This window comes from Hemibagrus wyckioides, linkage group LG07, assembly GCF_019097595.1.
Source record: "Hemibagrus wyckioides isolate EC202008001 linkage group LG07, SWU_Hwy_1.0, whole genome shotgun sequence".
Classification (NCBI taxonomy): domain Eukaryota; kingdom Metazoa; phylum Chordata; class Actinopteri; order Siluriformes; family Bagridae; genus Hemibagrus; species Hemibagrus wyckioides.
The window spans coordinates 32019901-32047400 of NC_080716.1; the positions used below are offsets into that span (position 1 = coordinate 32019901).

Here is a 27500-nt window from a genome sequence, read left to right on the forward strand (position 1 = left end):
AAACCAAGCACTCTGAACATTTGCACATTGCAGGACTGAAGTACATAAAACATAAATGTTGCACATTTATGCTCCTGTTCACATACACTATATTGCCAAAAGTATTCGCTCACCTGCCTTGACTCGCATATGAACTTAAGTGACATCCCATTCCTAATCCATAGGGTTCAATATGACGTCGGTCCACCCTTTGCAGCTATAACAGCTTCAACTCTTCTGGGAAGGCTGTCCACAAGGTTTAGGAGTGTGTTTATGGGAATTTTTGACCATTCTTCCAGAAGCGCATTTGTGAGGTCACACACTGATGTTGGACGAGAAGGCCTGGCTCTCAGTCTCCGCTCTAATTCATCCCAAAGGTGTTCTATCGGGTTGAGGTCAGGACTTTGTGCAGGCCAGTCAAGTTCATCCACACCAGACTCTGTCATCCATGTCTTTATGGACCTTGCTTTGTGCACTGGTGCACAGTCATGTTGGAAGAGGAAGGGGCCAGCTCCAAACTGTTCCCACAAAGTTGGGAGCATGGAATTGTCCAAAATGTCTTGGTATGCTGAAGCATTCAGAGTTCCTTTCACTGGAACTAAGGGGCCAAGCCCAGCTCCTGAAAAACAACCCCACACCATAATCCCCCCTCCACCAAACTTTACACTTGGCACAATGCAGTCAGACAAGTACCGTTCTCCTGGCAACCGCCAAACCCAGACTCGTCCATCAGATTGCCAGATGGAGAAGCGCGATTCGTCCCTCCAGAGAACGCGTCTCCACTGCTCTAGAGTCCAGTGGCGGCGTGCTTTACACCACTGCATCCGACGCTTTGCATTGCACTTGGTGATGTATGGCTTGGATGCAGCTGCTCGGCCATGGAAACCCATTCCATGAAGCTCTCTGCGCACTGTTCTTGAGCTAATCTGAAGGCCACATGAAGTTTGGAGGTCTGTAGCGATGGACTCTGCAGAAAGTTGGCGACCTCTTCACACTATGCGCCTCAGCATCCGCTGACCCCGCTCCGTCAGTTTACGTGGCCTACCACTTCGTGGCTGAGTTGCTGTCGTTCTCAAACACTTCCACGTTCTTATAATACAGCTGACAGTTGACTGTGGAATATTTAGGAGCGAGGAAATTTCACGACTGGATTTGTTGCACAGGTGGCATCCTATCACAGTTCCACACTGGAATTCACTGAGCTCCTGAGAGCGACCCATTCTTTCACAAATGTTTGTAAAAACAGTCTGCATGCCTAGGTGCTTGATTTTATACACCTGTGGCCATGGAAGTGATTGGAACACCTGATTCTGATTATTTGGATGGGTGAGCGAATACTTTTGGCAATATAGTGTATAAAGAGGACTAGTGTGCACTACTGCACTTAATAAAACTGCTGCTCATCATTTCTTTTCACTCCATGACCACCCCGTACTGCTGCTGTCTGCACACTGCACATTTCACATACTTCATACAGTTTATTTATACAGTTCTACTTACATTTATATATATATATTTCTACAGATTTCTACTTTATACCTTATTTTAATTATATTTTATTTTATTTACTGTAACAAAACTGTAGATTTTACATTTTATATTTTATTCCTTCCTTCGACATTTCACCTACTTATTTCCTTTTCAAGGTCACAAACAGCTGTGTAAGCATTTCACTGCATATCATACTGTGTACGATTGTGTATGTGACAAATAAAAATTTTAACTTGAAATCACATCCCTGATTATCTCAATAAAGGGTACAGCATTTAAAAATGGGGTGAAGTAGGATGGAGGATGTTTATCAATGATTATGATGATGATACCTTTGCAAGATATTTATGCTGTGGTAGGCTGGTCCTCTTCTCATACACTCATAAGGTTCTATAGGCTGGATATGGGCTTAACCCCAGGTTCGAGTCCTTCAGGACACCCCAGGCTCTTAAGGAGTATCGCTTTCTCACACAGGTTATGCATGTATTCTTACTTCGCACCTTGTGGGTGCGAACGTCTCAGGTTAGGTATGTAACCCAGTTCCCTTAGAAGTCAATGAGACAGTGCATCATGCAGCCATACTTAGTCATGCCTTGGTGTTTCCCTTTAGAAAATTACAATCTGGGGATCCCTTGATGTAGATGCCCCTTTATGTCGCTGACATCACCTGACCCCACATTGGCCAATAAAATTTGCGTGTTTCCACGTGCTCACGCAGAAGCATTCCCATTCTCAACCTCATAAGGCAGCCTCTCGTTCCTATCTCAGGGAACCAGGTTACATCTAAACGTGAGGCAATCTGTGGGAAGAGAGAGAAAGAATAATTCTATTGTTGTTTCATTGTCCACTCCAGAGTGATGATATTCAATTTTTTGTTATTCTTGGATCTTAAAAATGCAAGTCTTCAAAAATAGAATTGACTGTGTTCCCAGTGAGGAACACTGCACTGACACTTTACTCTACTCTAGTTGTTTCTTTTTTATAGCTAATTATTTTTGCTTTGAAGAAATCTGTTATCTGATTGTATTTCATGAATAAATGTTAGATTTTGTTCAGTAGATTTTGTTCTGTCGTATTCTCTCTAATAGTCCCTTTACAATGATGGATTTATGTGTAGTAACATAATGAAACATCTGTAACATATTTTACACCAAATATTTCATGACTGTACGAACAACTACACAGTGAAACCATCAGTATCGTGTGTGTGAACTGAATGGATGTTCCTGTGGAATTTCATGATAAATTAGTTATTTGAAGGTTTTTCTTTAAAGATATGAATTCACAGGGCAGCATTTTGAACGTTAAACAGTCTGTTAGAAATGACAACGTTTTGAGTTTTGAAAAATGACACCGAGGTTCTGAAATTAAAGCCAAAGTGGTTGTAAAGAACTGTGGAGGAAACACAGAGCAGGAAATACTTTAAAATGTGCAGGTGAGGGTTGTGTGATCGAGAGTCACGATTAGTCAGGTGCAGTATTCAGTGTTGTTGGGGTTTTAAACACCTCAATGCTACTGTCTGGTTAAAAAGCAGACCACTGAGTAATATCTGTTCAGATGTCATCCTGAGTGTCTCTGTTTATTAATTCAAGATCCAAAGATTTACTTGCCAGTACACATTTGTAGCAGGTCCAAAGGTAAAATGAGAAATAGCATCAATTCTTACACTTGGTCCACTTGCACAAATTCAGGGATTTTGTAGGATCAGAGTCAGGTGCCTGATTAACCAGTTATACCAACAGGTGCTAATGACCATAAATGTCATATGTAGATTGAAAGCCAGTCATTAAGTGAAGCTTAAACCTGGATGAGGAACAAACAAACTCTAAGGTGAGGATGAGGAAGACAGTTTTATGTCACAGGTCATACACCATGACCAGACTGACCATAGCGACAAGACACAAGGTAGTTCTACTGCATTAGCAAGATCTCTCCCAGAAACAGATCTCAAAGCAGACTGGGGTTTCAGGATGTGCTCTTCAAGCTATTGTGAAGAAGCACAAAGAATCAGGTGATGTTATGTAGCGTAGATGCAGTGACCAAAGGACACATCATGTTCACTTCACTTCACCATCGGAAGATGTCCAGCAGTGCCACCAGCAAAGAAGTTGTGGAAACCATTGGGACCATCTGATTGGCCCCAAATCTGTTCTGCAGCAGGAGAACAGCCCCAAACATACAATGACATTAAGAACTATCTTCGGTGTAGAGAAGAACAAGGAGTCCTGGAAGTGGTTTGGTTTGGAAATGCTTTGACCTCTACAGAGCCCTGATCTCAACATCCTCCAGTCTGTCTGGGATAACATGAAGGGACAGAAGGATTTGAGGCAGCCTACATCCACAGAAGATGTGTGGTTAGTTCTCCAAGATGTTTGGAACAACCTACCTGCCAAAGTTCCTTCAAAAACTGTGTGAAAGTCCAGTGTGAAAATCATCCTGCTGAACGAGGACACTGACATTAGGGGACACTGTTACCATGTAGGGGTGAACTTGATCTGCAGCAATGTTTAGGTAGGTAGTACATGTCAAAGTAACATCCACATGAACTCCAGGCCCCAAAGTTTCCTATCAGAACATTGTCCAGAGCATCACACTGCCCCTGTCGTCTCACCTTCCTCCCATAGTGCATCCACAGTACAGGTAAGCTACACACACACACTCGGCCATCCACATGATGTAAAAGAAAACGTGATTCATCAGATCAGACCTCCTTCCATTGCTCCATGGTCCAGTTCTGATGCTCACAGAGCTTTGGGCTGTGTCCAGGAGTCAGCATGGTCACTCTGACCACTCTACACAACTCCATACTCCATCCATAAGCTGTGATGCTCCATGTGATCTGAATTTTTTCTGTCAGAGCCAGTAGCTCTTCTGTGGGATCCTGAAACTTGCCCATTTTTCCAGCACATGAACTTTGAGAACTGACTGTTCACTTGTTGCCTAATATCCCACCTCCTGAGAGATGCTGCTGTAAAGAGATGACCAGTGTTACTCACTTCACCTGTCAGTGGTGTTACAGTTGCAGCTGGTCAGAGTATGTTACTGATAGGTTTATATAATCTTTAGAAACATTATGTCATTAGTGTCATTGTGTAATTCGGTACATGTGAAATTCTGACTTGATGTTTTTTTTCTGTTGCTTGTTCTACAACAAGGTCAGTCATGTTCTCCTTCTATCTCCTGCTGGTTCTTGTCTGCCTTCAGGCCTCCACAACATCTGGCGTGAGTACGATATTAATAATTATTTCTGGTTCTTAACAGTAGCTAGTGTGCCAAAGTGACTAGATAAGGTTTATTAATCCTGTCTTTTTTAATTCTACAAAAACATGTCATTTAGTGTTTAGAGCCCTGCTACTGACATCCCTGTTTAAATAAAATAATAAGTAGCCATCACTTAGTAATTCCAATATAATTACATTATTTACATTTATATTTTACTGCAGTTGGCAAACATCCTTTTCCAGAGCGATGTAAATGCTTTGAAGTTTCTATCAATGACTACATCAAAACTGGTTAACTAGGACACAGACTAAGGATAGCATGAGTCTAAAATTCTTTTGAGAGGAAATGCACCCCAAACAGTAAGACAGTAAAAAGATAGGTCTTTACCTGTTATTTGACATTTATAGGAAGTTTATTCCACCACCTCGGTGCCAGAAAAGAACAGGGTCTAGAAGTACACATCCCTCTTACCCTGAGAGATGGTGGGGCCAGTCGAGCAGTGCTAGAAGATCTGGGGGAGCGAGGTGCAGTGTGAGGAGTAATAAGAGTTTTGAGGTTAGAGGGAGCTGGTCCATTCCTTGTTTTTTTTAGGTGAGAATCAATGTTTTGAATCTGATGCATGCAGCTCCTGGAAGCCAGGGGGCTGAGTAGTGAAGAGAAGATGTGGGGCTTACACGGATCCTTAGCAGGAGCTTCAAGCATTTCCTTGTAGAAGGGTCAGTCTTAGCAGAAATAGCGTCTTAGGAAAATCTGGACAGGAGCACACAGTAAGAGGCGAGATCTGTGTCAAGCTGTGATTTCTTCAGCTTTCACTCTGCTGACCTTAATTCTCCAATTGCTGTGCAGTACATCAGACAGCAAAGGAGCAGAACAAAAAGATGGCCAAGGGTAGGGAGGAAAAAGGTCAGGGTCAGGAAGAGATGAAAGAGAGTGCAGGAAGCTACAGAGGAAGGGGAGATAGAATGGAGGTTTCGACAAGTAAGAGAGAGATGTTAGAAGTTGGTTTTAGGCAGGACAGGGGAAGTGAGGGTGAAGGATACCAGACAATGACCAGAGTTGTGAAGTGGGGTAGCAGTCATGTCTATAGCTTGATTAGGACAAATGAAGACCAGATCCAGGAGATTTCCTCCCTTGACTGGTGCAGGGCAGCTATTGAATGTCAAGGAGAATGAGTTCAGAAGAGGCAGAAGACAAGAAGACTAAAGCTTGTCAAATGGGAGGCTGAAAAGGGGAAGGGGGTTTTGGCTGGTTGGGGGCCTTGCTTGAAATTTTCTCTTTGAGATCTGGGTGTTTTATTCCTGTAGAGACAGAGCAATGTCATCATATATGGCACACAGCTTTCAGCATGTCATGTCACTCTATGCACAGCTTTCCCATAGGAAGAGCAACAAAAATACCCCACTGGAAACTCCTGCATAAGCTCCCTGTAAAATGAGTTAATTTTGTACATATAAAAGTTTTTCCATACATGAAATTACTTTCCTTTTTAACTAGCGTTTGTTTATATTAACAAACACAACAAGGTAATAATATTTTGGAGCGTAGACACAGTGGAAAAGATGAAAGACACACCTCCCTTCGACATCAGAAGATGTCCAGCAGTGCCATCAGCAAAGAAGTGGTGGAAACCAGTGGGACCAGTACACCCATCTACTGTTCTGAGAAGTCTGGCCAGAAGTGGTCTTCATGGAAGAATTGTTGCCAAAAAGCCAGACCTTTGACTTGGAAATGAGGCTAAGTGACTCAACTATGCACAAAAACATAGGAACTAGAACACAGGAAAATGGCAGCAGGACTCTGGAGTCAAAATTAGAAATATTTGTCTGTAGCAGGAGGCAGGCTGTTCACCGAAGGGCTGAAGAGCAGTACAATAATGAGTGTCTGCAGGCAACAGTGAAGACTGGATGGTCAATCACCATACTAGTATTTATAGAGCTGAGAATTCCTTTATCATCACACAGAACAGCTGAATGATGGAGTCTGTTCTGGTCCATTGTTCACCTAAACCATGTCTGTATTTTAACTTAAATACTGCATTAGTAGAATAATAGAAAGTCATGATGTTCAGACTGTTCATATCTTAAGGCTTTAACAGTTTATATTTTATTTAGATCTATCTTTAGTCTTATTTAATTTAAGGCTTTTTTATGTCTTGGGTATGGAATAATATTCTAAAGGATACAGGCATACCCTGACATATGTCAGGGGTTTTCAGAACCAGAGACAGTGGGCCTCCTTTTTGACACAACATACATTTGTTAGCCGACTTTTATCACCTGTGTTAACATTAAAAATTAAAAGTTAGACTTTTATCTGAATAAAAAGATTGTTGTGTTTTCTGACAGGTTTTATTTTTATTGCTGTCGAGGTCAAGAGCTGTAAGGTACTGTAGTCACGTGGTGTGAAAGCGGCGCTGTGCAGACAGATAGGTGTAGAACATTACAGTATCACGAGACCGGTTCTAGAGCATATTCCAGCGCACACTCTCGCGGTATTTTTGCGTGTGCGTGCTCAGAGAGATGTCAGTGAAAAGTCACGTTTTTTCGGTTCTAATTCTTGATTCTTCTCAGCAACACGTTGCAAACTATCTGATGTTTCTTTAAATGAACATGACGAGATAGACATGCGCAAGTGGATAATCGGGGCATTGATAAGGACACGCCTACAGACTATTAGGCCAATTAAAAGTCTTTATTCGCACCTCTCACAATGTTACATGCAATAAACACCCCTTAATCACGCAGAATAATGGAAGTGATTTTTGAGCTTTGAGCGATAATCGTAATCGCGATTAGAAAATCGATTAATTGTGCAGCCCTATGTCAGTCACTCAGATCCTTAAACCTAAAGCCACTTTTCCTGCTTGCTGGAGCACATCAACTTCGAGAACTGACTCGTTTTCTCCCTGCCTAATGTATCCCAACCCTTGATGAGTGCCTGTGAATCAACATTATTCAATTCTCCTGTTGTTTCTATAAACTCGTACTTTAAACTGATTATGTTTATGTGTAATTAATGTCACTACCTAATTTGGTACGTTAAAAATGTGACTGTGGCAAGTTGATGTTTTTTGTCTTGCTCGTTCTACAACAGATCAGTCATGTTCTGCTATCTTCTGCTGGTTCTTATCTGAGAGTTTGTTCGTGTTTGTGTTGATGCGAGCGCTGAATCCAATAAAATCATTAAATGAACTGGATTAAACAGCAGAACATCACTGCTTTAAATAAACTGTGTTAAGCCCCGCCTCATGTCCGGTTGCTCAGGTTTCTGTGATTAACCAATTAGGATAGGGTTTTGGTCTGATTGGCAGAGAGAGAGAGAGACAGAGAGAGAGAGAGAGAGAGAGAGAGAGAGAGAAGCAGAAAAACAGGTAGACAGACAGAGAGAGAAAAAGAGAGTGAGAGACAGACAGAGAGACAAAAAGAGACAGACAGAGCGAGACAAAGTGAATCAGACAGAGAGACAAAGAAAGAGAAAGACAGAGAGAGAGACAGACAAACAAAGACAAAGTCAGACAAACAGACAGAGACAAAGAGAGAGACAAAAAGAGACACACAAAGAGAGACAGAGAAAGACAAAGAGACAGAGCGAGACAAAGTGAAACAGACAGAGAGAGACAAACAGAGCCCGAGAGAGAGACAAAGAGACACACAGACAGACAGAAAGTGAAACAGACAGAGAGAGAGACAGACAGACAGTGAAAGAGAGTAAGACAGATGCCTGAAAAGAAAGACAGGTACAGACAGAGAGATAAAGTTGAACATCAGACAGGAAACAATAAATGTTCTTATTGTTAAACCTTCACGTTGTATATAAACGTTATTTCTCTAAACAGCTCTAGTGAGTAGAATTCAGGTTAGTGAGCTGATGGACTGGGTGTAGATCTCACCAGGTAACAGAACACTCCTGCGGCTGAGGCCAAGTGTAGTCTACGAATACACATCACACACACACACACACACACACACACAGAGACAAAAACACAGGAAGTCCAATGTCTGTGTAGGTGATAAAGATAACGTTTATTGACACACGTCCATCAGTGCGGGCCTCCAAACCTAATCAAACATGCAGTTCATCCAAGTAGATCGCCACCGTAGTTCCAGTGCTTCATTTAACTGAACACATTACCTAAAAACTGGAGCGAGTAACCGAGGAGGTATTCATGATCTCCGTCTCGCTTCTTGATGGGCGAGGGGGGAAAACAAGTGAGACTGTGTCCAGGAAAAGCGGGGGAGGGGTTACAACTGTACAGGTATGAGCAAGACGATGGAAACCGTACGCAAGTTCACACTGTTCGGATTTTCCTGGAATAAACGCGGTTCTGAGCTTTACTAAGTGCGGAGTTAAATTTGATCAGCCAATGACTTCATCACATGCTGCTTTTAATTACACCAATGACACAGTGTTAATACAATCACCTAATTTTAGCTAGCTCAGTCTTTAACTTTGACTAGCGACCAGGGTAATGTCGATGTACGTGTAGCAAACGAACATATTCTTTACATGTGGTGTTATTAAATCTAGCGTCTTATTCCACGTACTTAACTGAGCGTAAGAAGTGAATGGGATTTTTTTTTTTTTTTTTTTTTAAAGCATTGTGATGTCACAATATTTGTAGGATTAACTGATCGAGTTTAACTGATGCTCCGCCTCTGCAAACCCAGGGATGTCACTCACTCTCTATGAGCTAGTTGTTAGCACAGGAAAATACTCATCTGTGTACAACATGGCAACAAGGTCTGAGAATCTAGGACCGGTTACATTCTAAAGTAAGGACCATCATTTCCAATCTTAGCCTCTGTAATGAAGAGTGGAGGAACCCTCGTTTCTAGCGAACACCTGTGAAGAAGGAAGGTGCCGGTCATGGGTTATACAATATTATTTATATTGTGATATTTAACACGCACAGTGCTGTTAGAAAGGAGGCTCTGAAATCGTCAACGTTAAAGCAGACTAGCTGAGTAGGTAGACTGAATATACAGGCTCGAACATTCATGCTAATCGTTAGCTGTGTGTTATCCTGTTCAAACCATCTTCAGGTTGGTCCACGCCAAGACGATGGCTGTCTGAACGTTCCAGGAAAGTTTTAAAAAAAAAAAATCTCTATGTTTATAAAGATCGAGTCTATTCCCCGCCCTGTCTGCGTCTGAAAGCACCGCCTCGATCAGGAAACACGAAACCTGGAGATTCTAACGAACAAGGAGCGCCCTGATAAAACCAGAAGGTGGATGATATGCATCATATCATATTTTTTTTTCTTAAAAAGAACAATAGTTAGGATTTAGCATTGGGGAGAGCGACACAAAACAGATATGGCAGTAAAAATCGGTCTCGAGAGTCGGTAAGGCACTAGGTGGGCTGAACGCTACACCTGTTTTAGTCTTCTACAAATAACTTACAATTCAAACAGTGCAGTTTTACATTTGTTAACTTAATGTTTCTCTCTTTTTTTTTTTTTTTTCCTTTTTCAACCATTCATATCTAGGAATCAAAAGTAAGGCAACACATTACCAAAAAAAAAAATATATATATAAAACATTACAGTGAAGCATTTCAGTAATAATGTACCCAAATGAACAAAAACCAACCGAGAAAAACAAAACAAAACACAAAGTCATTGAAATTTAAGCTCCTTCAGCCGTTTCCGATGTATTCCTGTGGCTCGGAGGATTCAATAATAACAATAACGATAATTATTATAACAACGATATGCATAGATTGTAATGATCTTGCATGCTCCTCAAAAAAAAAAAAAAAAAAAGAAAAGAAAAAAGACTAATACTCAGTACCCAGTACTCCGTCTTGATTATTGCCCCACGTTAATTTATCGCCCTTCAGGAACATTAAGGCCGAGAGTCCGTCAGGCCGAGGTTTTGAACGTCGCAGTCGCCAATTTAGAGTCAACATTTTCCCAAGAGTGAAGAACCTTTTAGTACGAATCCCATCAAAGTTCCCTTCAGAGCAACACGTGGTCCCATCACGAGCCGTGTGAAAGGAGAACAGGAGGAGCCTTTTCCCATCAGCTTCTCTGCCCAGTGTAACGGCCGTTTAGGGTTAATTCCGTTATTTATCTTTAAATGCTTTTGTTTAAGGTTTGTATTGATTAACCTGTGATGTATAAAAGTCTCAAATTGAGGAGTCCCAAATGTTTCAGAGAGAAGATTCAGGTGGTTAGCTGGAAGAAGAAAAAAAAAGAGCAGAGAAGATAGTTGTTGTTTTTTTTTAACATATACATAGGGAGTCATATTCTCTCCGACTGCAGTGTGCGCTACAGGAGCTTTAATCAGGCATGTGATGATAATCTGTCATTTTATAACATTCAAGCCAATATTTTTTAGGCTAAGATACCCTAAAGACACCTAACCCTGCGTCCACACTAGCAGGTAGTTTATCTCTTGTGGGGAAAATGTTTGTACAACACATGCTTAACTTTGTTAGCAAAACAGCCTTCTAGCTACCGTATGCTACTTATTTTTTCTTCCATTTCGGTGTGTCAAATAGTGAACAGCGACTAATTTCAGGCAGGAACTAAAGTTTTTAGAGGAACTGAGGAAACATCAGACCACACGTCTCTTACGATTGGCTCAAATGCTTCATCAGACCAATCGTTTTAATGTACTGCTTTGCCACGTCATCGCCTAATCGGCATACGACTAAAAAAAGCCTGCGTGTGGACACAGGGTGAGGGTCTTTCATTTTTATCAACCCAAAGAGCTGGGAGTTCTGATGACATCATCCTCAACTAGTGGCCAAACCTTCTGAAATTTTAATATCATCATCATCATCATCACTTGCCTTCATTACATTGTAGCACACTGAGGATTATTAATTATCATCGTTTCACATAAATATAAGCAAGCAAACACACATCCGGTGTTAGAATATGCCTTCATGCTCAGTTACCATAAACTTTCCAGAAGTGAAGACGACACACCGCAAGCTGACCCCATTTGTTCTGACGGATCTGAGACATTTCTATCACAACACCCTTTAAGACGTTCCCGCTGAGACACAACACGGAAGCCCTTTCCTCGACAGTTCCTTAAAAGGTTTTTAAGGCAGCTCGGTTGCTCAAATGCTGTAGATTTTCGTGAATCTGGGCTCTTTGTCACCACTAGGTGGCGATGAACACAGTTAATAAAGATACCTTTGCTTCTGGACTGGTTTTGGTTTGCAGCCTTAAAAAACTTTTAGCCGACAATTTTGTAGCTGATGAAGCAAAAGGCTTTAAAAAAAAAAAAAACCCTGAACTAAAACCCATGTGAACCTAGAGAGGAGTGGGGCAGTAAGGAGTGGTAAGTATAGAGGGTAACTGATGAAAGATAAACTATGCTGAACTCTCCTCGTGGTGTAGATGTCAGCAGGAACTCGACGATGTGTCTGCAGCGAGGAGGTTGGATTGAGCCCTGCTACAACACAAACATCCAGTCAAGATCTTCACCTGGGTCTGCTGCCGCTTCTTGTTTACAATTTTATTAACTCCTCCCACATTCCCTGAACTGGTACCCAAACCATTCACCCTACTTTAAATGCTGTTGCCCATATAATAGCAAATTTAGACCTGACCAGTTACCTGGTGACCCTTGATTAATAGTCTTTTCCTAGTATTTCTACTTTCAATATCCCAAGAAATCACTCACATTCCACAAACGTTTCCCCTGGAACCCTAACCTCAGCCCTAATCCCAATATAAGCACCCTCAGAACCAAAATGTTATGACTAATACCGCCTTTAGTGCCTATCGATATAGCCTACAGATTCACAGCTATCAACACTTATTCCTGCGATTCTAAATCCTACTGCTGACGCCAACCTGCTAATCCCATCTTTGCTACCCCTGTAACCAACCATTTATTCCATGTCCTGCTGGTATCCCAAAGCCAGTCTTCTAACACCAATCCCACAGATGGTACTTAAAAAACCAACCATGTACAACCCTGTTGTTACCTACAAATGAACCTCTCTCACACAATCCTACTGCTAGTGCCCCCCAAACCAAGCTTTTGTCCCAAATGCCCCTGCTGGTACAATAAAAACTAACATCCAACCTTTACCCCAACCCAACCATTAGTACCCCTACCAACAACCTTTTACATCACTGCTGGTAACTCTAAAACCAACTTTCCACTCCTAATCCCACTACAGGTCCCCTTAGAACCAATCTGTTGTCCCTAATCCCACTTCCTCCCAATCCCCCTAATCCTGCTGTCAGTACTCTTAGAACCCACCTTATATTAATCTAATCTGTTCTAAATCACATTATTGTTGTCTTTAATCCTGTATACAAGAATCCTAGAACTAATTCCGGTTATCCCCACTTTTACCTTCCATGATCTTCCATAAACCCGTTTGGATCCTAATCCGAGACCCCTCTGCACTCTTTCATGGCCCCCAGTCCTATCCCGGGACCCCTCAACCCGCTTCCATGACTCCTAGGTCCTCGCTCTCATGAGGTGCCTAGCCCACCTGCTAGAACCCACTCAGGTTCCACCATGAGAGCTCTAACCCCTAGCCACATTCTTGGGATCCCTCTTCCCTCCTATGTAACCCCTAGTCTCTCCCTTGCTATCATGACTCATATGCTAGCTTCATGCTAAATCCAAACTAAACTTCTATTATGAAAAGAATTGAAGGAACTTTTTTTTACCTGGACTTTCCGGAGCTGTTTTTAGGGTTTCTGCGGAATGACTGATTAGCTACTGAGCGAGTGCTCATGGTGCGAGGGGATGCTCGAGAGAAACTAGATGGAGGTGTTTTGGGAATCTTTTTGCCAAGATGGCCAATCCATTTCTTCTGCTCATCCTGGGTGAGCGCTAGCAGGAGCATGTCACGTGCTGACGTCACGTCATAGTTCACTGTGGGGTGAAGAAGAAATTTCACATGATCACTTTTAAGCGTCTGAGTGTAGTCTGTTAACCTAGACATAAGTCATGTATGTACCTTTGCATGGCGCGATGACGTCCTCCTTCCTGTCGAGGTGATCTTTGTGGCATTTGACATGGCACCGGCGGCATTCGAGTGCAGGTGGTGGTTTGAAGACGTGCCACAGTGGTTTGGAGCAGGCCTCGCAGTTTGATGGGAAGTGGTAAAGTGTAGGGATAAATTCATGCCCTTTGTGAGCCAGACAGTTAGCTTTCTCGCCTTGAGGAATGGTCTCCACGTCCACTTCCTTACGGCATTCACCCTCATTAGCGTACAGAATCTGTAGAGAAACAACATATAGTCTTTGTATGAAACGGCTAAGCCATTAACGTTGTACTATGTATAATGTTTGCATTTTTCTTGAACCTTTCAAAGTGTCACGGAATATACAGTGTTAATAAAATAACAAACCAAACATGTAATTTGACTGATTTATTTTAAATATGCAGTATGGTCATGATATAGTATAGTAACCTGAAATATTCTGGGAATTTCATCTGCTTCGGCGCGGTAAACATCGCCTTGGGTTACCGGGCGCACATGGAAGAGTTTGCTAAAAAAAGAAAACAAATATATAACGTTTTTCTTGTAGTGGAAATGAACTACAAACATTTTTTTTTAAATAGCTTTAATACATACATGCATTTTTTAAATCTCATTAAAATTGTAAAATATTGGTCATGTTTATTTGGAAAATGAAAACTTACTCAATGTCAAGCACCATGGAGGGATTGGACTGCTCTTTATCCAGCTCATCATTATAGAACAGAATCTTCTTACTGCTCACTACAACATACTGAGAGAGACGCAGATCCAGTCAGACAGAATGCTTCGACTAAAGCGGCCTGAGTTTCATCATCAGGATATTAAGTCTTTACCTGTTTCCTCCATCCGTATCGTTTGATATTGGCTCTGTTCGGGATTGAGAGCCAGCCTTCCAATCTCGATTCTGTAGATAGAATTAAAGGGGGAAAAAAAGTAAATTCCAACATATTATCATGACCTTAATTACTTAAGCGAACATGCAGATTTGTCAAGGTCACAAATCAAGTCTTAAATTACAAAACAAATCAGAATCATCACTCCCAACAGCCACATGCCCACCGGAGACACTTGTAAAAAGGTCAGAAAAGTCTGATCATTCAAGTACTCCAAATCTGTTATATGGTTAAATTCACCAAGTGCCATAATGCTAAGTAACATGATTAAGGTAATGAGGGGGCAAAAAGATTAAAAACATCTAAACATGCTGAATTACACGTCAGAATGGGTCACTGGATTCTGATGGTCAGTGATCTTTATTTATGTTAGCTGATGTTACTAAGATGATGAGAGGTTAAACAAGGCTTACATGCGGACACACATTAGAGCTTTATTCAGACCTGAGATTATAAATGTGAATGTACAGGGTTTTGAATCTACAGCTTAACAACCTAACTAAGTTCTGTCCAGTCCTAAAAGAAACAGACAAAATGTGGCCCTGACCCTAGCCCTACAATATTCTCTCTGACTTGCAGAAGTACAGTCCAACAAAATTCTACATACACCCCAATGTGTTTCCTGTCGAGCACAAGTACAGATCAATAAAACTGTGTCCAAACATGACTTACAACCCAAAATTCTACCCAATATTCTATTCAATATTCTCAAACATGACTACACTCTAAATGCATTTTGTCCAGTTTAGACTACACTCCAGTGGATTTATGCCCAGTGGAATTCTGTCCAACCAAATTACACCTTTGTAGAATTCTGTCTAAACTCAACAATATCTAGGGGATTTCTGTCAGATTCTGACCATGCCCCTGTGGAATTCAACCCAACCATATTCCTGCGTAATTCTGTCCAAACCTGACCTTAGCCGAGGAGAATTCTGTCCAAACCTGACCTTAGCCGAGGAGAATTCTGTCCAAACCTGACCTTAGCCGAGAAGAATTCTGTCCAAACCTGACCTTAGCCGAGAAGAATTCTGTCCAAACCTGACCTTAGCCGAGGAGAATTCTGTCCAAACCTGACCTTAGCCGAGGAGAATTCTGTCCAAACCTGACCTTACCTCAGGAGAATTCTTTCCAACCTCAATTATACTCCAGTAGAATTCTGTCCGAACCTGGCCCCACCCCAGAAGAATTCTATCTTAATCCAACCTTACCCCAGTACAATTCTGTCCAAACCCAACTATACTCCAGTGGAATTTAGACCAGAAAGGACTATCCTCCCTTGAAATTCTGTCCAATAATGACTAGACCAAACTTGATTTCTGTCTGACCTTACCCCCAGTAGAATTCTGTCCAAACCCAAACTCACCCCAGGAGAATTCTGTCCAAACCTATTGGACTATTCCAGATTCAATTTTGCTTGAACATATATCACAACTGTGAATTTCCCTTTGGGATGAATAAAGTATCTGGGATGAATAAAGTATCTATCTATCTATCTATCTATCTGTCTGTCTGTCTGTCTGTCTGTCTGTCTGTCGTTTAATCCCAAGCACCAAGCACTACACACCAAATGCCATAACTAATGAGACCCAATATAATAACGGTCACTCACAATTAAGCCTAAAATTCCACTAGAGAAAACTTTTCTCTCTCCTAAACATTTCAGTGCTATGTTCTGGACTGTACAGCGGTGGGGAGGATGTTATGGTGCATTACACATCAAACATGCAAAGTGCTAAAAGTTTGTGGTGAAGAAAGTGCTGCTTTTCCACTAGTGCTGTATTAGTTCATGCTGCTGTTTATAAGTTTAATGTCTGACTAGGTTTAATGGCTTGATGGGTATTTCAGAACTTCTTTAACCTCTAACACACCTCTTTCCTTGTGATTATTACATGAACATGCCATGATAGTAACTCTGCTAGTGGAAGAGCACTAAAATACACGTGTTAGTAAAACTTTGATAAAACGGTATTAAGAGGCTGCAAGACAATGTGCTTTAGAAGAACAACAGGACTTCACTGCCAAGAGATCAGCTTCTCCGAGGGATTCAGCTACGTTTCAAGATGCTTTTCTCACACAAGCCAAAAATAAATAAATAAATAAAACAGCAAATAATTTCAGATAAGAAATTATACACTATAGTGCCAAAAGTATTGGGACACCCCTCCACATCATTGAATTCAGGTGTTGTTAGCAGGGGTTGGGCTCCGCCCCTTAGTTCCAGTGAAAGGAACTCTTAATGCTTCAGCTTCATACCAAGACATTTTGGACAATTTCATGCTCTTTGTGGGAACAGTTTGGGGATGACCCCTTCCTGTTCCAACATGACTGCACACCAGTGACCAAAGCAAGGTCCATAAAGACATGGATGAGTGAGTTTGGTGTGGAGGAACTTGACTGTGTGGTGTGGAGTCCTGACCTCAACCCCATAGAACACCTTTGTGATGAATTAGAGCAGAGACTGTGAGCCAGACCTTCTCGTCCAACATCAGTGCCTGACCTCACAAATGGGCTTCTAGAGGAACGGTCAAAAATTCCCATAAACACACTCCTAAACCTTGTGGAAATAAGAGATGAAGCTGTAAAGGGCGGGACAACTCCATATTACATTCATGTGCATGTAAAGGCAGACGTCCCAAAACCTTTGACCTGGCTCACAGTCTCCGCTCTAATTCATCCCAAAGGTGTTCTATGGGGTTGAGGTCAGGACTCTGTGCAGGCCAGTCAAGTTCCTCCACACAAAATGTCTTGGTATGAAGCTGAAGCATTAAGAGTTCCTTTCACTGGAACTAAGGGGCGGAGCCCAACCCCTGAATGATCTGGAGGGGTGTCCCAATACTTTTGGCAATATAGTGTAAATATAAATAAAAATAAAATCCCAGAGGATGATGCAGATGTAAACTGCAGGTTACTCACAGAGGAAAAACAACAGAGGATATAAAGAAGAGGAGAGAACAGACTGGACACACAGAGGGGGAGAAAACATGAGATGACTTTAAACCCATACACACTTTTAACAAGACAATCTTCTTCCTTAAAATAGACGCTTTACTGCTTTTCCTTTTTTTTTAAACAAAAGAAGAAAGAAGCTTATCTATATTTGATAGAAAAGAAACAAGGACGTGAAAAACCATGAAAGCAAAATTTAATATAAACAGATGGCATGGCAGAAGATGAATGGCTTACCTGCTCCAGGGGTGTGTGTGTGTGTGTGTGTGTGTGTACCTGCAGTGTTGCTGTCCACCTCGTCCGTCTGCAGACTGGTCACGCTGGTGTTCTCCATGCGCAGCTGCAGGTCATTCAGTTTCTCTCTCAGCTGCTCAATGTCGCTTTCTTTACTGTCCAGCTGCATCTGCAGCTCGTTACGGTACGTGCTTTCCTCTGCCAGTTGCTACACACACACACACACACACACACACACACACTTAACATCAACAAAATGACAACAATGCAGCATGTGCTGTTGAGTGACACTACAGCTGTTTGTTTCAGCTGATGTTGTGAGCAGGGCATGCCACTAGGGGGCAGTAAAGCTCCATGATGGACCTTGCAGTAAAACTGACCTTTGTATTTTTTACTTATTTAGATCTATTCTAGAGGTCTTTCCAAACCAATGGACTGAAACACTTTCACCCATAACAGCTAGCGGCTAGTCAAGACCTGATCGGTCACTTCAATCACACCTTCATGTTGTTTTATCAGCTACGTATGTACAGAATTAGCTAGCCGGATAGCTCTGTATTAGTATAATTCACACCTCTGCTCTTCATTCTGTATGTTTTGGATGAAGTTAGCTTTAGCTTCATGCTAACACCCACCGCCTGCATTTCACTGAGCTCCTTCTGGTATTTGATGGCCATGTGGTTGAACTTCTCCTTCTCCTGGTTGAGCTCCAGCTGCAGTTTTCGGTTCTCCTTCTCCTTCTTGCGCAGGTCTGTGGTGCTGCCGCGCTTCTTCTGGTCCAGCTTCATGTCCTTACGGTTCATGATCTCAGCCAGTTTATTCACCGCCTATGGAGATACAGTGTTCCTTCACTACTCACAACTCTGTGTGTGTGTGTGTGTGTGTGTGTCCACCGTCACACACTCACCTGTGTCTTAAGTGTTCGTTCCTGGTTGAGGATCTTCTCGTAGTTGGCCTTAATGGCATTTGAAATTTCTTCTCTCTGAGCTTCAAACGCTACACACACACACACACACACACACACACACACAGTCAGTTACTGATACAGGATGACGGCTTGTGTTTTTATTAGGGGTAAAGTCTGGATGTCTATGTGTGTGTGTGCTTGTGTGTGTCTGTGCACATATGCATGTTTGTACGCATCTGTGTGTGCGCTTGTGTGTGTGCGACCATGTCTGTGTGTGTGAGACCATGTCTGTGTGTGTATGTGTGTGTGTGAGACCATGTCTGTGCGTGTGTGCGAGACTATGTCTGTGTGTGTGTGTGTGTGTGTGTGTGAGACCATGTCTGTGTGTGTGAGACCATGTCTGTGTGTATATGTGTGTGTGTGAGACCATGTCTGTGTGTGTATGTGTGTGTGTGTGAGACCATGTCTGTGCGTGTGAGACTATGTCTGTGTATGTATGTGTGTGTGAGACCATGTCTGTGTGTGTGTGTGTGTGAGACCATGTCTGTGTGTGTGAGACTATGTCTGTGTGTGTGTGTGTGTGAGACCATGTCTGTGTGTGTGAGACCATGTCTGTGTGTATATGTGTGTGTGTGAGACTATGTCTGTGTATGTATGTGTGTGTGAGACCATGTCTGTGTGTGTGTGTGTGTGAGACCATGTCTGTGTGTGTGTGAGACTATGTCTGTGTGTGTGTGTGTGTGTGTGAGACCATGTCTGTGTGTGTGAGACTATGTCTGTGTATGTATGTGTGTGTGAGACCATGTCTGTGTGTGTGTGTGTGAGACCATGTCTGTGTGTGTGTGAGACTATGTCTGTGTGTGTGTGTGTGTGAGACCATGTCTGTGTGTGTGAGACTATGTCTGTGTGTGTGTGTGTGTGTGTGTGAGACCATGTCTGTGTGTGTGAGACTATGTCTGTGTGTGTGTGAGACCATGTCTGTGTGTGTGTGTGTGTGTGAGACCATATCTGTGTGTGTGAGACCATGTCTGTGTGTGTGTGAGACCATGTCTGTGTGTGTGTGTGTGAGACTATGTCTGTGTGTGTGTGTGTGAGACTATGTCTGTGTGTGTATGTGTGTGTGAGACTATGTCTGTGTGTGTATGTGTGTGAGACTATGTCTGTGTGTGTATGTGTGTGTGTGTGAGACTATGTCTGTGTGTGAGACTATGTCTGCGTGTGTATGTGTGTGAGACTATGTCTGTGTGTGTGTGTGAGACTATGTCTGTGTGTGTGTGTGTGTGTGAGACTATGTCTGCGTGTCTATGTGTGTGAGACTATGTCTGCGTGTGAGACTATGTCTGTGTGTGTGTGTGTGAGACTATGTCTGTGTGTGTGTGTGAGACTATGTCTGTGTGTGTGTGTGTGAGACTATGTCTGCGTGTGTGTGTGTGAGACTATGTCTGCGTGTGTATGTGTGTGAGACTATGTCTGTGTGTGTGTGTGAGACTATGTCTGCGTGTCTGTGTGTGAGACTATGTCTGTGTGTGTGTGTGTGTGTGTGTGTGAGACTATGTCTGTGTGTGTATGTGTGTGAGACTATGTCTGTGTGTGTGTGTGTGTGAGACTATGTCTCTGTGTGTGTGTGAGACTGTGTGTGTATGTGTGTGAGACTATGTCTGTGTGTGTATGTGAGACTATGTCTGTGTGTGTATGTGTGTGTGAGACTATGTCTGTGTGTGTGTGTGTGTGAGACTATGTCTGTGTGTGTGTGTGTGTGAGACTATGTCTGTGTGTGTATGTGTGTGAGACTATGTGTGTGTGTGTGTGAGACTATGTCTGTGTGTATGTGTGTGAGACTATGTCTGTGTGTGTATGTGTGTGAGACTATGTCTGTGTGTGTGTGAGACTATGTCTGTGTGTATGTGTGTGTGAGACTATGTCTGTGTGTGTATGTGTGTGAGACTATGTCTGTGTGTGTGTGTGTGTGAGACTATGTCTGTGTGTGTGTGTGTGTGAGACTATGTCTGTGTGTGTGTGTGTGTGAGACTATGTCTGTGTGTGTGTGTGTGTGAGACTATGTCTGTGTGTGTGTGTGTGTGAGACTATGTCTGTGTGTGTATGTGTGTGAGACTATGTCTGTGTGTGTGTGTGTGTGAGACTATGTCTGTGTGTGTGTGTGTGTGAGACTATGTCTGTGTGTGTGTGTGTGTGAGACTATGTCTGTGTGTGTATGTGTGTGAGACTATGTCTGTGTGTGTGTGTGTGTGAGACTATGTCTGTGTGTGTGTGTGTGTGAGACTATGTCTGTGTGTGTGTGTGTGTGAGACTATGTCTGTGTGTGTGTGTGTGTGAGACTATGTCTGTGTGTGTATGTGTGAGACTATGTCTGTGTGTGTGTGTGTGTGTGAGACTATGTCTGTGTGTGTGTGTGTGTGTGAGACTATGTCTGTGTGTGTGTGTGTGTGTGAGACTATGTCTGTGTGTGTGTGTGTGTGAGACTATGTCTGTGTGTGTATGTGTGTGAGACTATGTCTGTGTGTGTGTGTGTGAGACTATGTCTGTGTGTGTGAGACTATGTCTGTGTGTGTGTGTGTGTGTGTGAGACTATGTCTGTGTGTGTGTGTGTGAGACTATGTCTGTGTGTGTGTGTGTGTGTGAGACTATGTCTGTGTGTGTGTGTGTGTGTGAGACTATGTCTGTGTGTGTATGTGTGTGAGACTATGTCTGTGTGTGTGTGTGTGTGTGAGACTATGTCTGTGTGTGTGTGTGTGTGTGAGACTATGTCTGTGTGTGTGTGTGTGTGTGAGACTATGTCTGTGTGTGTGTGTGTGTGTGAGACTATGTCTGTGTGTGTGTGTGTGAGACTATGTCTGTGTGTGTGTGTGTGTGTGAGACTATGTCTGTGTGTGTGTGTGTGTGTGAGACTATGTCTGTGTGTGTATGTGTGTGAGACTATGTCTGCGTGTGTGTGTGTGAGACTATGTCTGCGTGTGTATGTGTGTGAGACTATGTCTGTGTGTGTGTGTGAGACTATGCGTGTCTATGTGTGTGAGACTATGTCTGCGTGTGTATGTGTGAGACTATGTCTGCGTGTCTGTGTGTGAGACTATGTCTGTGTGTGTGTGTGTGTGTGTGTGTGAGACTATGTCTGTGTGTGTATGTGTGTGAGACTATGTCTGTGTGTGTGTGTGTGTGAGACTATGTCTCTGTGTGTGTGTGAGACTGTGTGTGTATGTGTGTGAGACTATGTCTGTGTGTGTATGTGAGACTATGTCTGTGTGTGTATGTGAGACTATGTCTGTGTGTGTATGTGTGTGTGAGACTATGTCTGTGTGTGTGTGTGTGTGAGACTATGTCTGTGTGTGTGTGTGTGTGAGACTATGTCTGTGTGTGTATGTGTGTGAGACTATGTGTGTGTGTGTGTGAGACTATGTCTGTGTGTATGTGTGTGAGACTATGTCTGTGTGTGTATGTGTGTGAGACTATGTCTGTGTGTGTGTGAGACTATGTCTGTGTGTATGTGTGTGTGAGACTATGTCTGTGTGTGTATGTGTGTGAGACTATGTCTGTGTGTGTATGTGTGTGAGACTATGTCTCTGTGTGTGTGTGAGACTGTGTGTGTGTGTGTGTGAGACTATGTCTGTGTGTGTGTGTGTGTGAGACTATGTCTGTGTGTGTGTGTGTGTGAGACTATGTCTGTGTGTGTGTGTGTGTGAGACTATGTCTGTGTGTGTATGTGTGTGAGACTATGTCTGTGTGTGTATGTGTGTGAGACTATGTCTGTGTGTGTGTGTGTGTGAGACTATGTCTGTGTGTGTGTGTGTGTGAGACTATGTCTGTGTGTGTATGTGTGTGAGACTATGTCTGTGTGTGTATGTGTGTGAGACTATGTCTGTGTGTGTGTGTGTGTGAGACTATGTCTGTGTGTGTGTGTGTGTGAGACTATGTCTGTGTGTGTGTGTGTGTGAGACTATGTCTGTGTGTGTGTGTGTGTGAGACTATGTCTGTGTGTGTATGTGTGTGAGACTATGTCTGTGTGTGTATGTGTGTGAGACTATGTCTGTGTGTGTGTGTGTGTGTGAGACTATGTCTGTGTGTGTGTGTGTGTGTGAGACTATGTCTGTGTGTGTGTGTGTGTGTGAGACTATGTCTGTGTGTGTGTGTGTGTGAGACTATGTCTGTGTGTGTGTGTGTGTGAGACTATGTCTGTGTGTGTGTGTGTGTGAGACTATGTCTGTGTGTGTGAGACTATGTCTGTGTGTATGTGTGTGTGAGACTATGTCTGTGTGTGTATGTGTGTGAGACTATGTCTGTGTGTGTGTGTGTGTGTGAGACTATGTCTGTGTGTGTGTGTGTGAGACTATGTCTGTGTGTGTGTGTGTGTGAGACTATGTCTGTGTGTGTGTGTGTGTGAGACTATGTCTGTGTGTGTGTGTGTGTGAGACTATGTCTGTGTGTGTGTGTGTGTGTGTGTGTGAGACTATGTCTGTGTGTGTGTGTGTGTGAGACTATGTCTGTGTGTGTGTGTGTGTGAGACTATGTCTGTGTGTATGTGTGTGTGAGACTATGTCTGTGTGTGTGTGTGTGTGAGACTATGTCTGTGTGTGTGTGTGTGTGAGACTATGTCTCTGTGTGTGTGTGAGACTGTGTGTGTATGTGTGTGAGACTATGTCTGTGTGTGTATGTGTGTGAGACTATGTCTGTGTGTGTGTGTGTGAGACTATGTCTGTGTGTGTATGTGTGTGAGACTATGTCTGTGTGTGTATGTGTGTGAGACTATGTCTGTGTGTGTATGTGTGTGAGACTATGTCTGTGTGTGTATGTGTGTGAGACTATGTCTGTGTGTGTGTGTGTGTGAGACTATGTCTGTGTGTGTGTGTGTGTGAGACTATGTCTGTGTGTGTATGTGTGTGAGACTATGTCTGTGTGTGTATGTGTGTGAGACTATGTCTGTGTGTATGTGTGTGTGAGACTATGTCTGTGTGTATGTGTGTGTGAGACTATGTCTGTGTGTGTATGTGTGTGAGACTATGTCTGTGTGTGTGTGTGTGTGAGACTATGTCTGTGTGTGTGTGTGTGTGAGACTATGTCTGTGTGTGTGTGTGTGTGAGACTATGTCTGTGTGTGTGTGTGTGTGAGACTATGTCTGTGTGTGTATGTGTGTGAGACTATGTCTGTGTGTGTATGTGTGTGAGACTATGTCTGTGTGTGTATGTGTGTGAGACTATGTCTGTGTGTGTATGTGTGAGACTATGTCTGTGTGTGTATGTGTGTGAGACTATGTCTGTGTGTGTGTGTGTGTGAGACTATGTCTGTGTGTGTGAGACTATGTCTGTGTGTGTGAGACTATGTCTGTGTGTATGTGTGTGAGACTATGTCTGTGTGTGTGTGTGTGAGACTATGTCTGTGTGTGTGTGTGAGACTATGTCTGTGTGTGTGAGACTATGTCTGTGTGTGTGTGTGTGTGTGTGAGACTATGTCTGTGTGTGTGTGTGTGTGAGACTATGTCTGTGTGTGTGTGTGTGTGTGAGACTATGTCTGTGTGTGTGTGTGTGTGTGAGACTATGTCTGTGTGTGTATGTGTGTGAGACTATGTCTGTGTGTGTGTGTGTGAGACTATGTCTGTGTGTGTGTGTGTGTGAGACTATGTCTGTGTGTGTGTGTGTGTGAGACTATGTCTGTGTGTGTGTGTGTGTGAGACTATGTCTGTGTGTGTGTGTGTGTGAGACTATGTCTGTGTGTGTGTGTGTGTGTGTGTGTGTGTGAGACTATGTCTGTGTGTGTGTGTGTGTGAGACTATGTCTGTGTGTGTGTGTGTGTGAGACTATGTCTCTGTGTGTGTGTGAGACTGTGTGTGTATGTGTGTGAGACTATGTCTGTGTGTGTATGTGAGACTATGTCTGTGTGTGTATGTGTGTGTGAGACTATGTCTGTGTGTGTGTGTGTGTGAGACTATGTCTGTGTGTGTGTGTGTGTGAGACTATGTCTGTGTGTGTGTGTGTGAGACTATGTCTGTGTGTGTGTGTGTGTGAGACTATGTCTGTGTGTGTATGTGTGTGAGACTATGTGTGTGTGTGTGTGAGACTATGTCTGTGTGTGTGTGTGTGAGACTATGTCTGTGTGTGTGTGTATGTGTGTGTGAGACTATGTCTGTGTGTGTGTGTGTGAGACTATGTCTGTGTGTGTGTGTGTGAGACTATGTCTGTGTGTGTATGTGTGTGAGACTATGTCTGTGTGTGTATGTGTGTGTGAGACTATGTCTGTGTGTGTATGTGTGTGAGACTATGTCTGTGTGTGTGTGTGTGTGAGACTATGTCTGTGTGTGTGTGTGTGAGACTATGTGTGTGTGTGTGTGTGTGAGACTATGTGTGTGTGTGTGTGTGTGAGACTATGTGTGTGTGTGTGTGTGTGAGACTATGTCTGTGTGTGTGTGTGTGAGACTATGTCTGTGTGTGTGTGTGTGTGAGACTATGTCTGTGTGTGTATGTGTGTGAGACTATGTCTGTGTGTGTGTGTGTGTGTGTGTGAGACTATGTCTGTGTGTGTGTGTGTGAGACTATGTCTGTGTGTGTGTGTGTGAGACTATGTCTGTGTGTGTGTGTGTGAGACTATGTCTGTGTGTGTGTGTGTGTGAGACTATGTCTGTGTGTGTGTGTGTGAGACTATGTCTGTGTGTGTGTGTGTGTGTGAGACTATGTCTGTGTGTGTGTGTGTGTGAGACTATGTCTGTGTGTGTGTGTGTGTGAGACTATGTCTGTGTGTGTGTGTGTGAGACTATGTCTGTGTGTGTGTGTGTGAGACTATGTCTGTGTGTGTGTGTGTGTGAGACTATGTCTGTGTGTGTGTGTGTGTGAGACTATGTCTGTGTGTGTGTGTGTGAGACTATGTCTGTGTGTGTGTGTGTGTGAGACTATGTCTGTGTGTGTGTGTGTGTGAGACTATGTCTGTGTGTGTGTGTGAGACTATGTCTGTGTGTGTGTGTGTGTGAGACTATGTCTGTGTGTGTGTGTGAGACTATGTCTGTGTGTGTGTGTGTGTAAGACTATGTCTGTGTGTATGTGTGTGTGAGACTATGTCTGTGTGTGTATGTGTGTGAGACTATGTCTGTGTGTGTGTGTGTGTGAGACTATGTCTGTGTGTGTGTGTGTGTGAGACTATGTCTGTGTGTGTGTGTGTGAGACTATGTCTGTGTGTGTGTGTGAGACTATGTCTGTGTGTGTGCATGTGTGTGAGACTATGTCTGTGTGTGTGTGTGTGAGACTATGTCTGTGTGTGTGTGTGTGAGACTATGTCTGTGTGTGTGTGTGTGTGAGACTATGTCTGTGTGTGTGTGTGTGAGACTATGTCTGTGTGTGTGTGTGTGTGTGAGACTATGTCTGTGTGTATGTGTGTGTGAGACTATGTCTGTGTGTATGTGTGTGTGAGACTATGTCTGTGTGTGTGTGTGTGAGACTATGTCTGTGTGTGTGTGTGTGAGACTATGTCTGTGTGTGTATGTGTGTGTGAGACTATGTCTGTGTGTGTGTGTGTGTGTGTGAGACTATGTCTGTGTGTATGTGTGTGTGAGACTATGTCTGTGTGTGTGTATGTGTGTGAGACTATGTCTGTGTGTGTGTGTGTGAGACTATGTCTGTGTGTATGTGTGTGTGAGACTATGTCTGTGTGTGTGTGTGTGAGACTATGTCTGTGTGTGTGTGTGTGAGACTATGTCTGTGTGTGTATGTGTGTGAGACTATGTCTGTGTGTGTGTGTGTGAGACTATGTCTGTGTGTATGTGTGTGAGACTATGTCTGTGTGTGTATGTGTGTGAGACTATGTCTGTGTGTGTATGTGTGTGAGACTATGTCTGTGTGTGTGTGTGTGAGACTATGTCTGTGTGTGTATGTGTGTGAGACTATGTCTGTGTGTATGTGTGTGAGACTATGTCTGTGTGTGTATGTGTGTGAGACTATGTCTGTGTGTGTGAGACTATGTCTGTGTGTGTGTGTGTGTGTGAGACTATGTCTGTGTGTGTGTGTGTGAGACTATGTCTGTGTGTGTATGTGTGTGAGACTATGTCTGTGTGTGTGAGACTATGTCTGTGTGTGTGTGTGTGAGACTATGTCTGTGTGTGTGTGTGAGACTATGTCTGTGTGTGTGTATGTGTGTGAGACTATGTCTGTGTGTGTGTGTGTGAGACTATGTCTGTGTGTGTATGTGTGTGAGACTATGTCTGTGTGTGTGTGAGACTATGTCTGTGTGTGTGTGTGTGTGTGAGACTATGTCTGCGTGTGTATGTGTGAGACTATGTCTGTGTGTGTGTGTGTGAGACTATGTCTGTGTGTGTGAGACTATGTCTGTGTGTGTGTGAGACTATGTCTGTGTGTGTGTGTGTGTGAGACTATGTCTGTGTGTGTATGTGTGTGAGACTATGTCTGTGTGTGTATGTGTGTGAGACTATGTCTGTGTGTGTATGTGTGTGAGACTATGTCTGTGTGTGTGAGACTATGTCTGTGTGTGTGTGTGTGAGACTATGTCTGTGTGTGTATGTGTGTGAGACTATGTCTGTGTGTGTATGTGTGTGAGACTATGTCTGTGTGTGTATGTGTGTGAGACTATGTCTGTGTGTGTGTGTGTGAGACTATGTCTGTGTGTGTGTGTGTGAGACTATGTCTGTGTGTGTGTGTGTGAGACTATGTCTCTGTGTGTGTGAGACTATGTCTGTGTGTGTATGTGTGTGAGACTATGTCTGTGTGTGTGTGAGACTATGTCTGCGTGTGTATGTGTGTGAGACTATGTCTGTGTGTGTATGTGTGTGAGACTATGTCTCTGTGTGTGTGTGAGACTGTGTGTGTGTGTGTGAGACTATGTCTGTGTGTGTATGTGTGAGAGAC

The 27500-nt window shown here is 43.0% G+C and overlaps 1 protein-coding gene across 3 annotated transcripts in view; it reads right to left on the bottom strand.

The window, feature by feature from the left end:
- Positions 1-8695: 8695 nt before the first annotated feature.
- rock1 (Rho-associated, coiled-coil containing protein kinase 1) overlaps positions 8696-27500 on the bottom strand; it is a 52025-nt gene continuing 33220 nt past the window's right edge. The window contains exons 25-33 of one of the 3 annotated variants that reach the window (XM_058394303.1): positions 18646-18734; positions 18374-18565; positions 17781-17946; positions 14496-14566; positions 14325-14413; positions 14092-14170; positions 13636-13897; positions 13343-13550; positions 8696-12101 (exon numbers count right to left, since the gene is read on the bottom strand). In XM_058394303.1, the coding sequence (XP_058250286.1) occupies positions 12053-12101; positions 13343-13550; positions 13636-13897; positions 14092-14170; positions 14325-14413; positions 14496-14566; positions 17781-17946; positions 18374-18565; positions 18646-18734 (1205 nt within the window). In that variant the 3' untranslated portion in view covers positions 8696-12052. Of the gene's footprint in view, positions 12105-13342; positions 13551-13635; positions 13898-14091; positions 14171-14324; positions 14414-14495; positions 14567-17780; positions 17947-18373; positions 18566-18645; positions 18735-27500 lie in introns of all 3 variants that reach the window. The other 2 variants (XM_058394305.1, XM_058394302.1) reach the window with 2 other exon arrangements.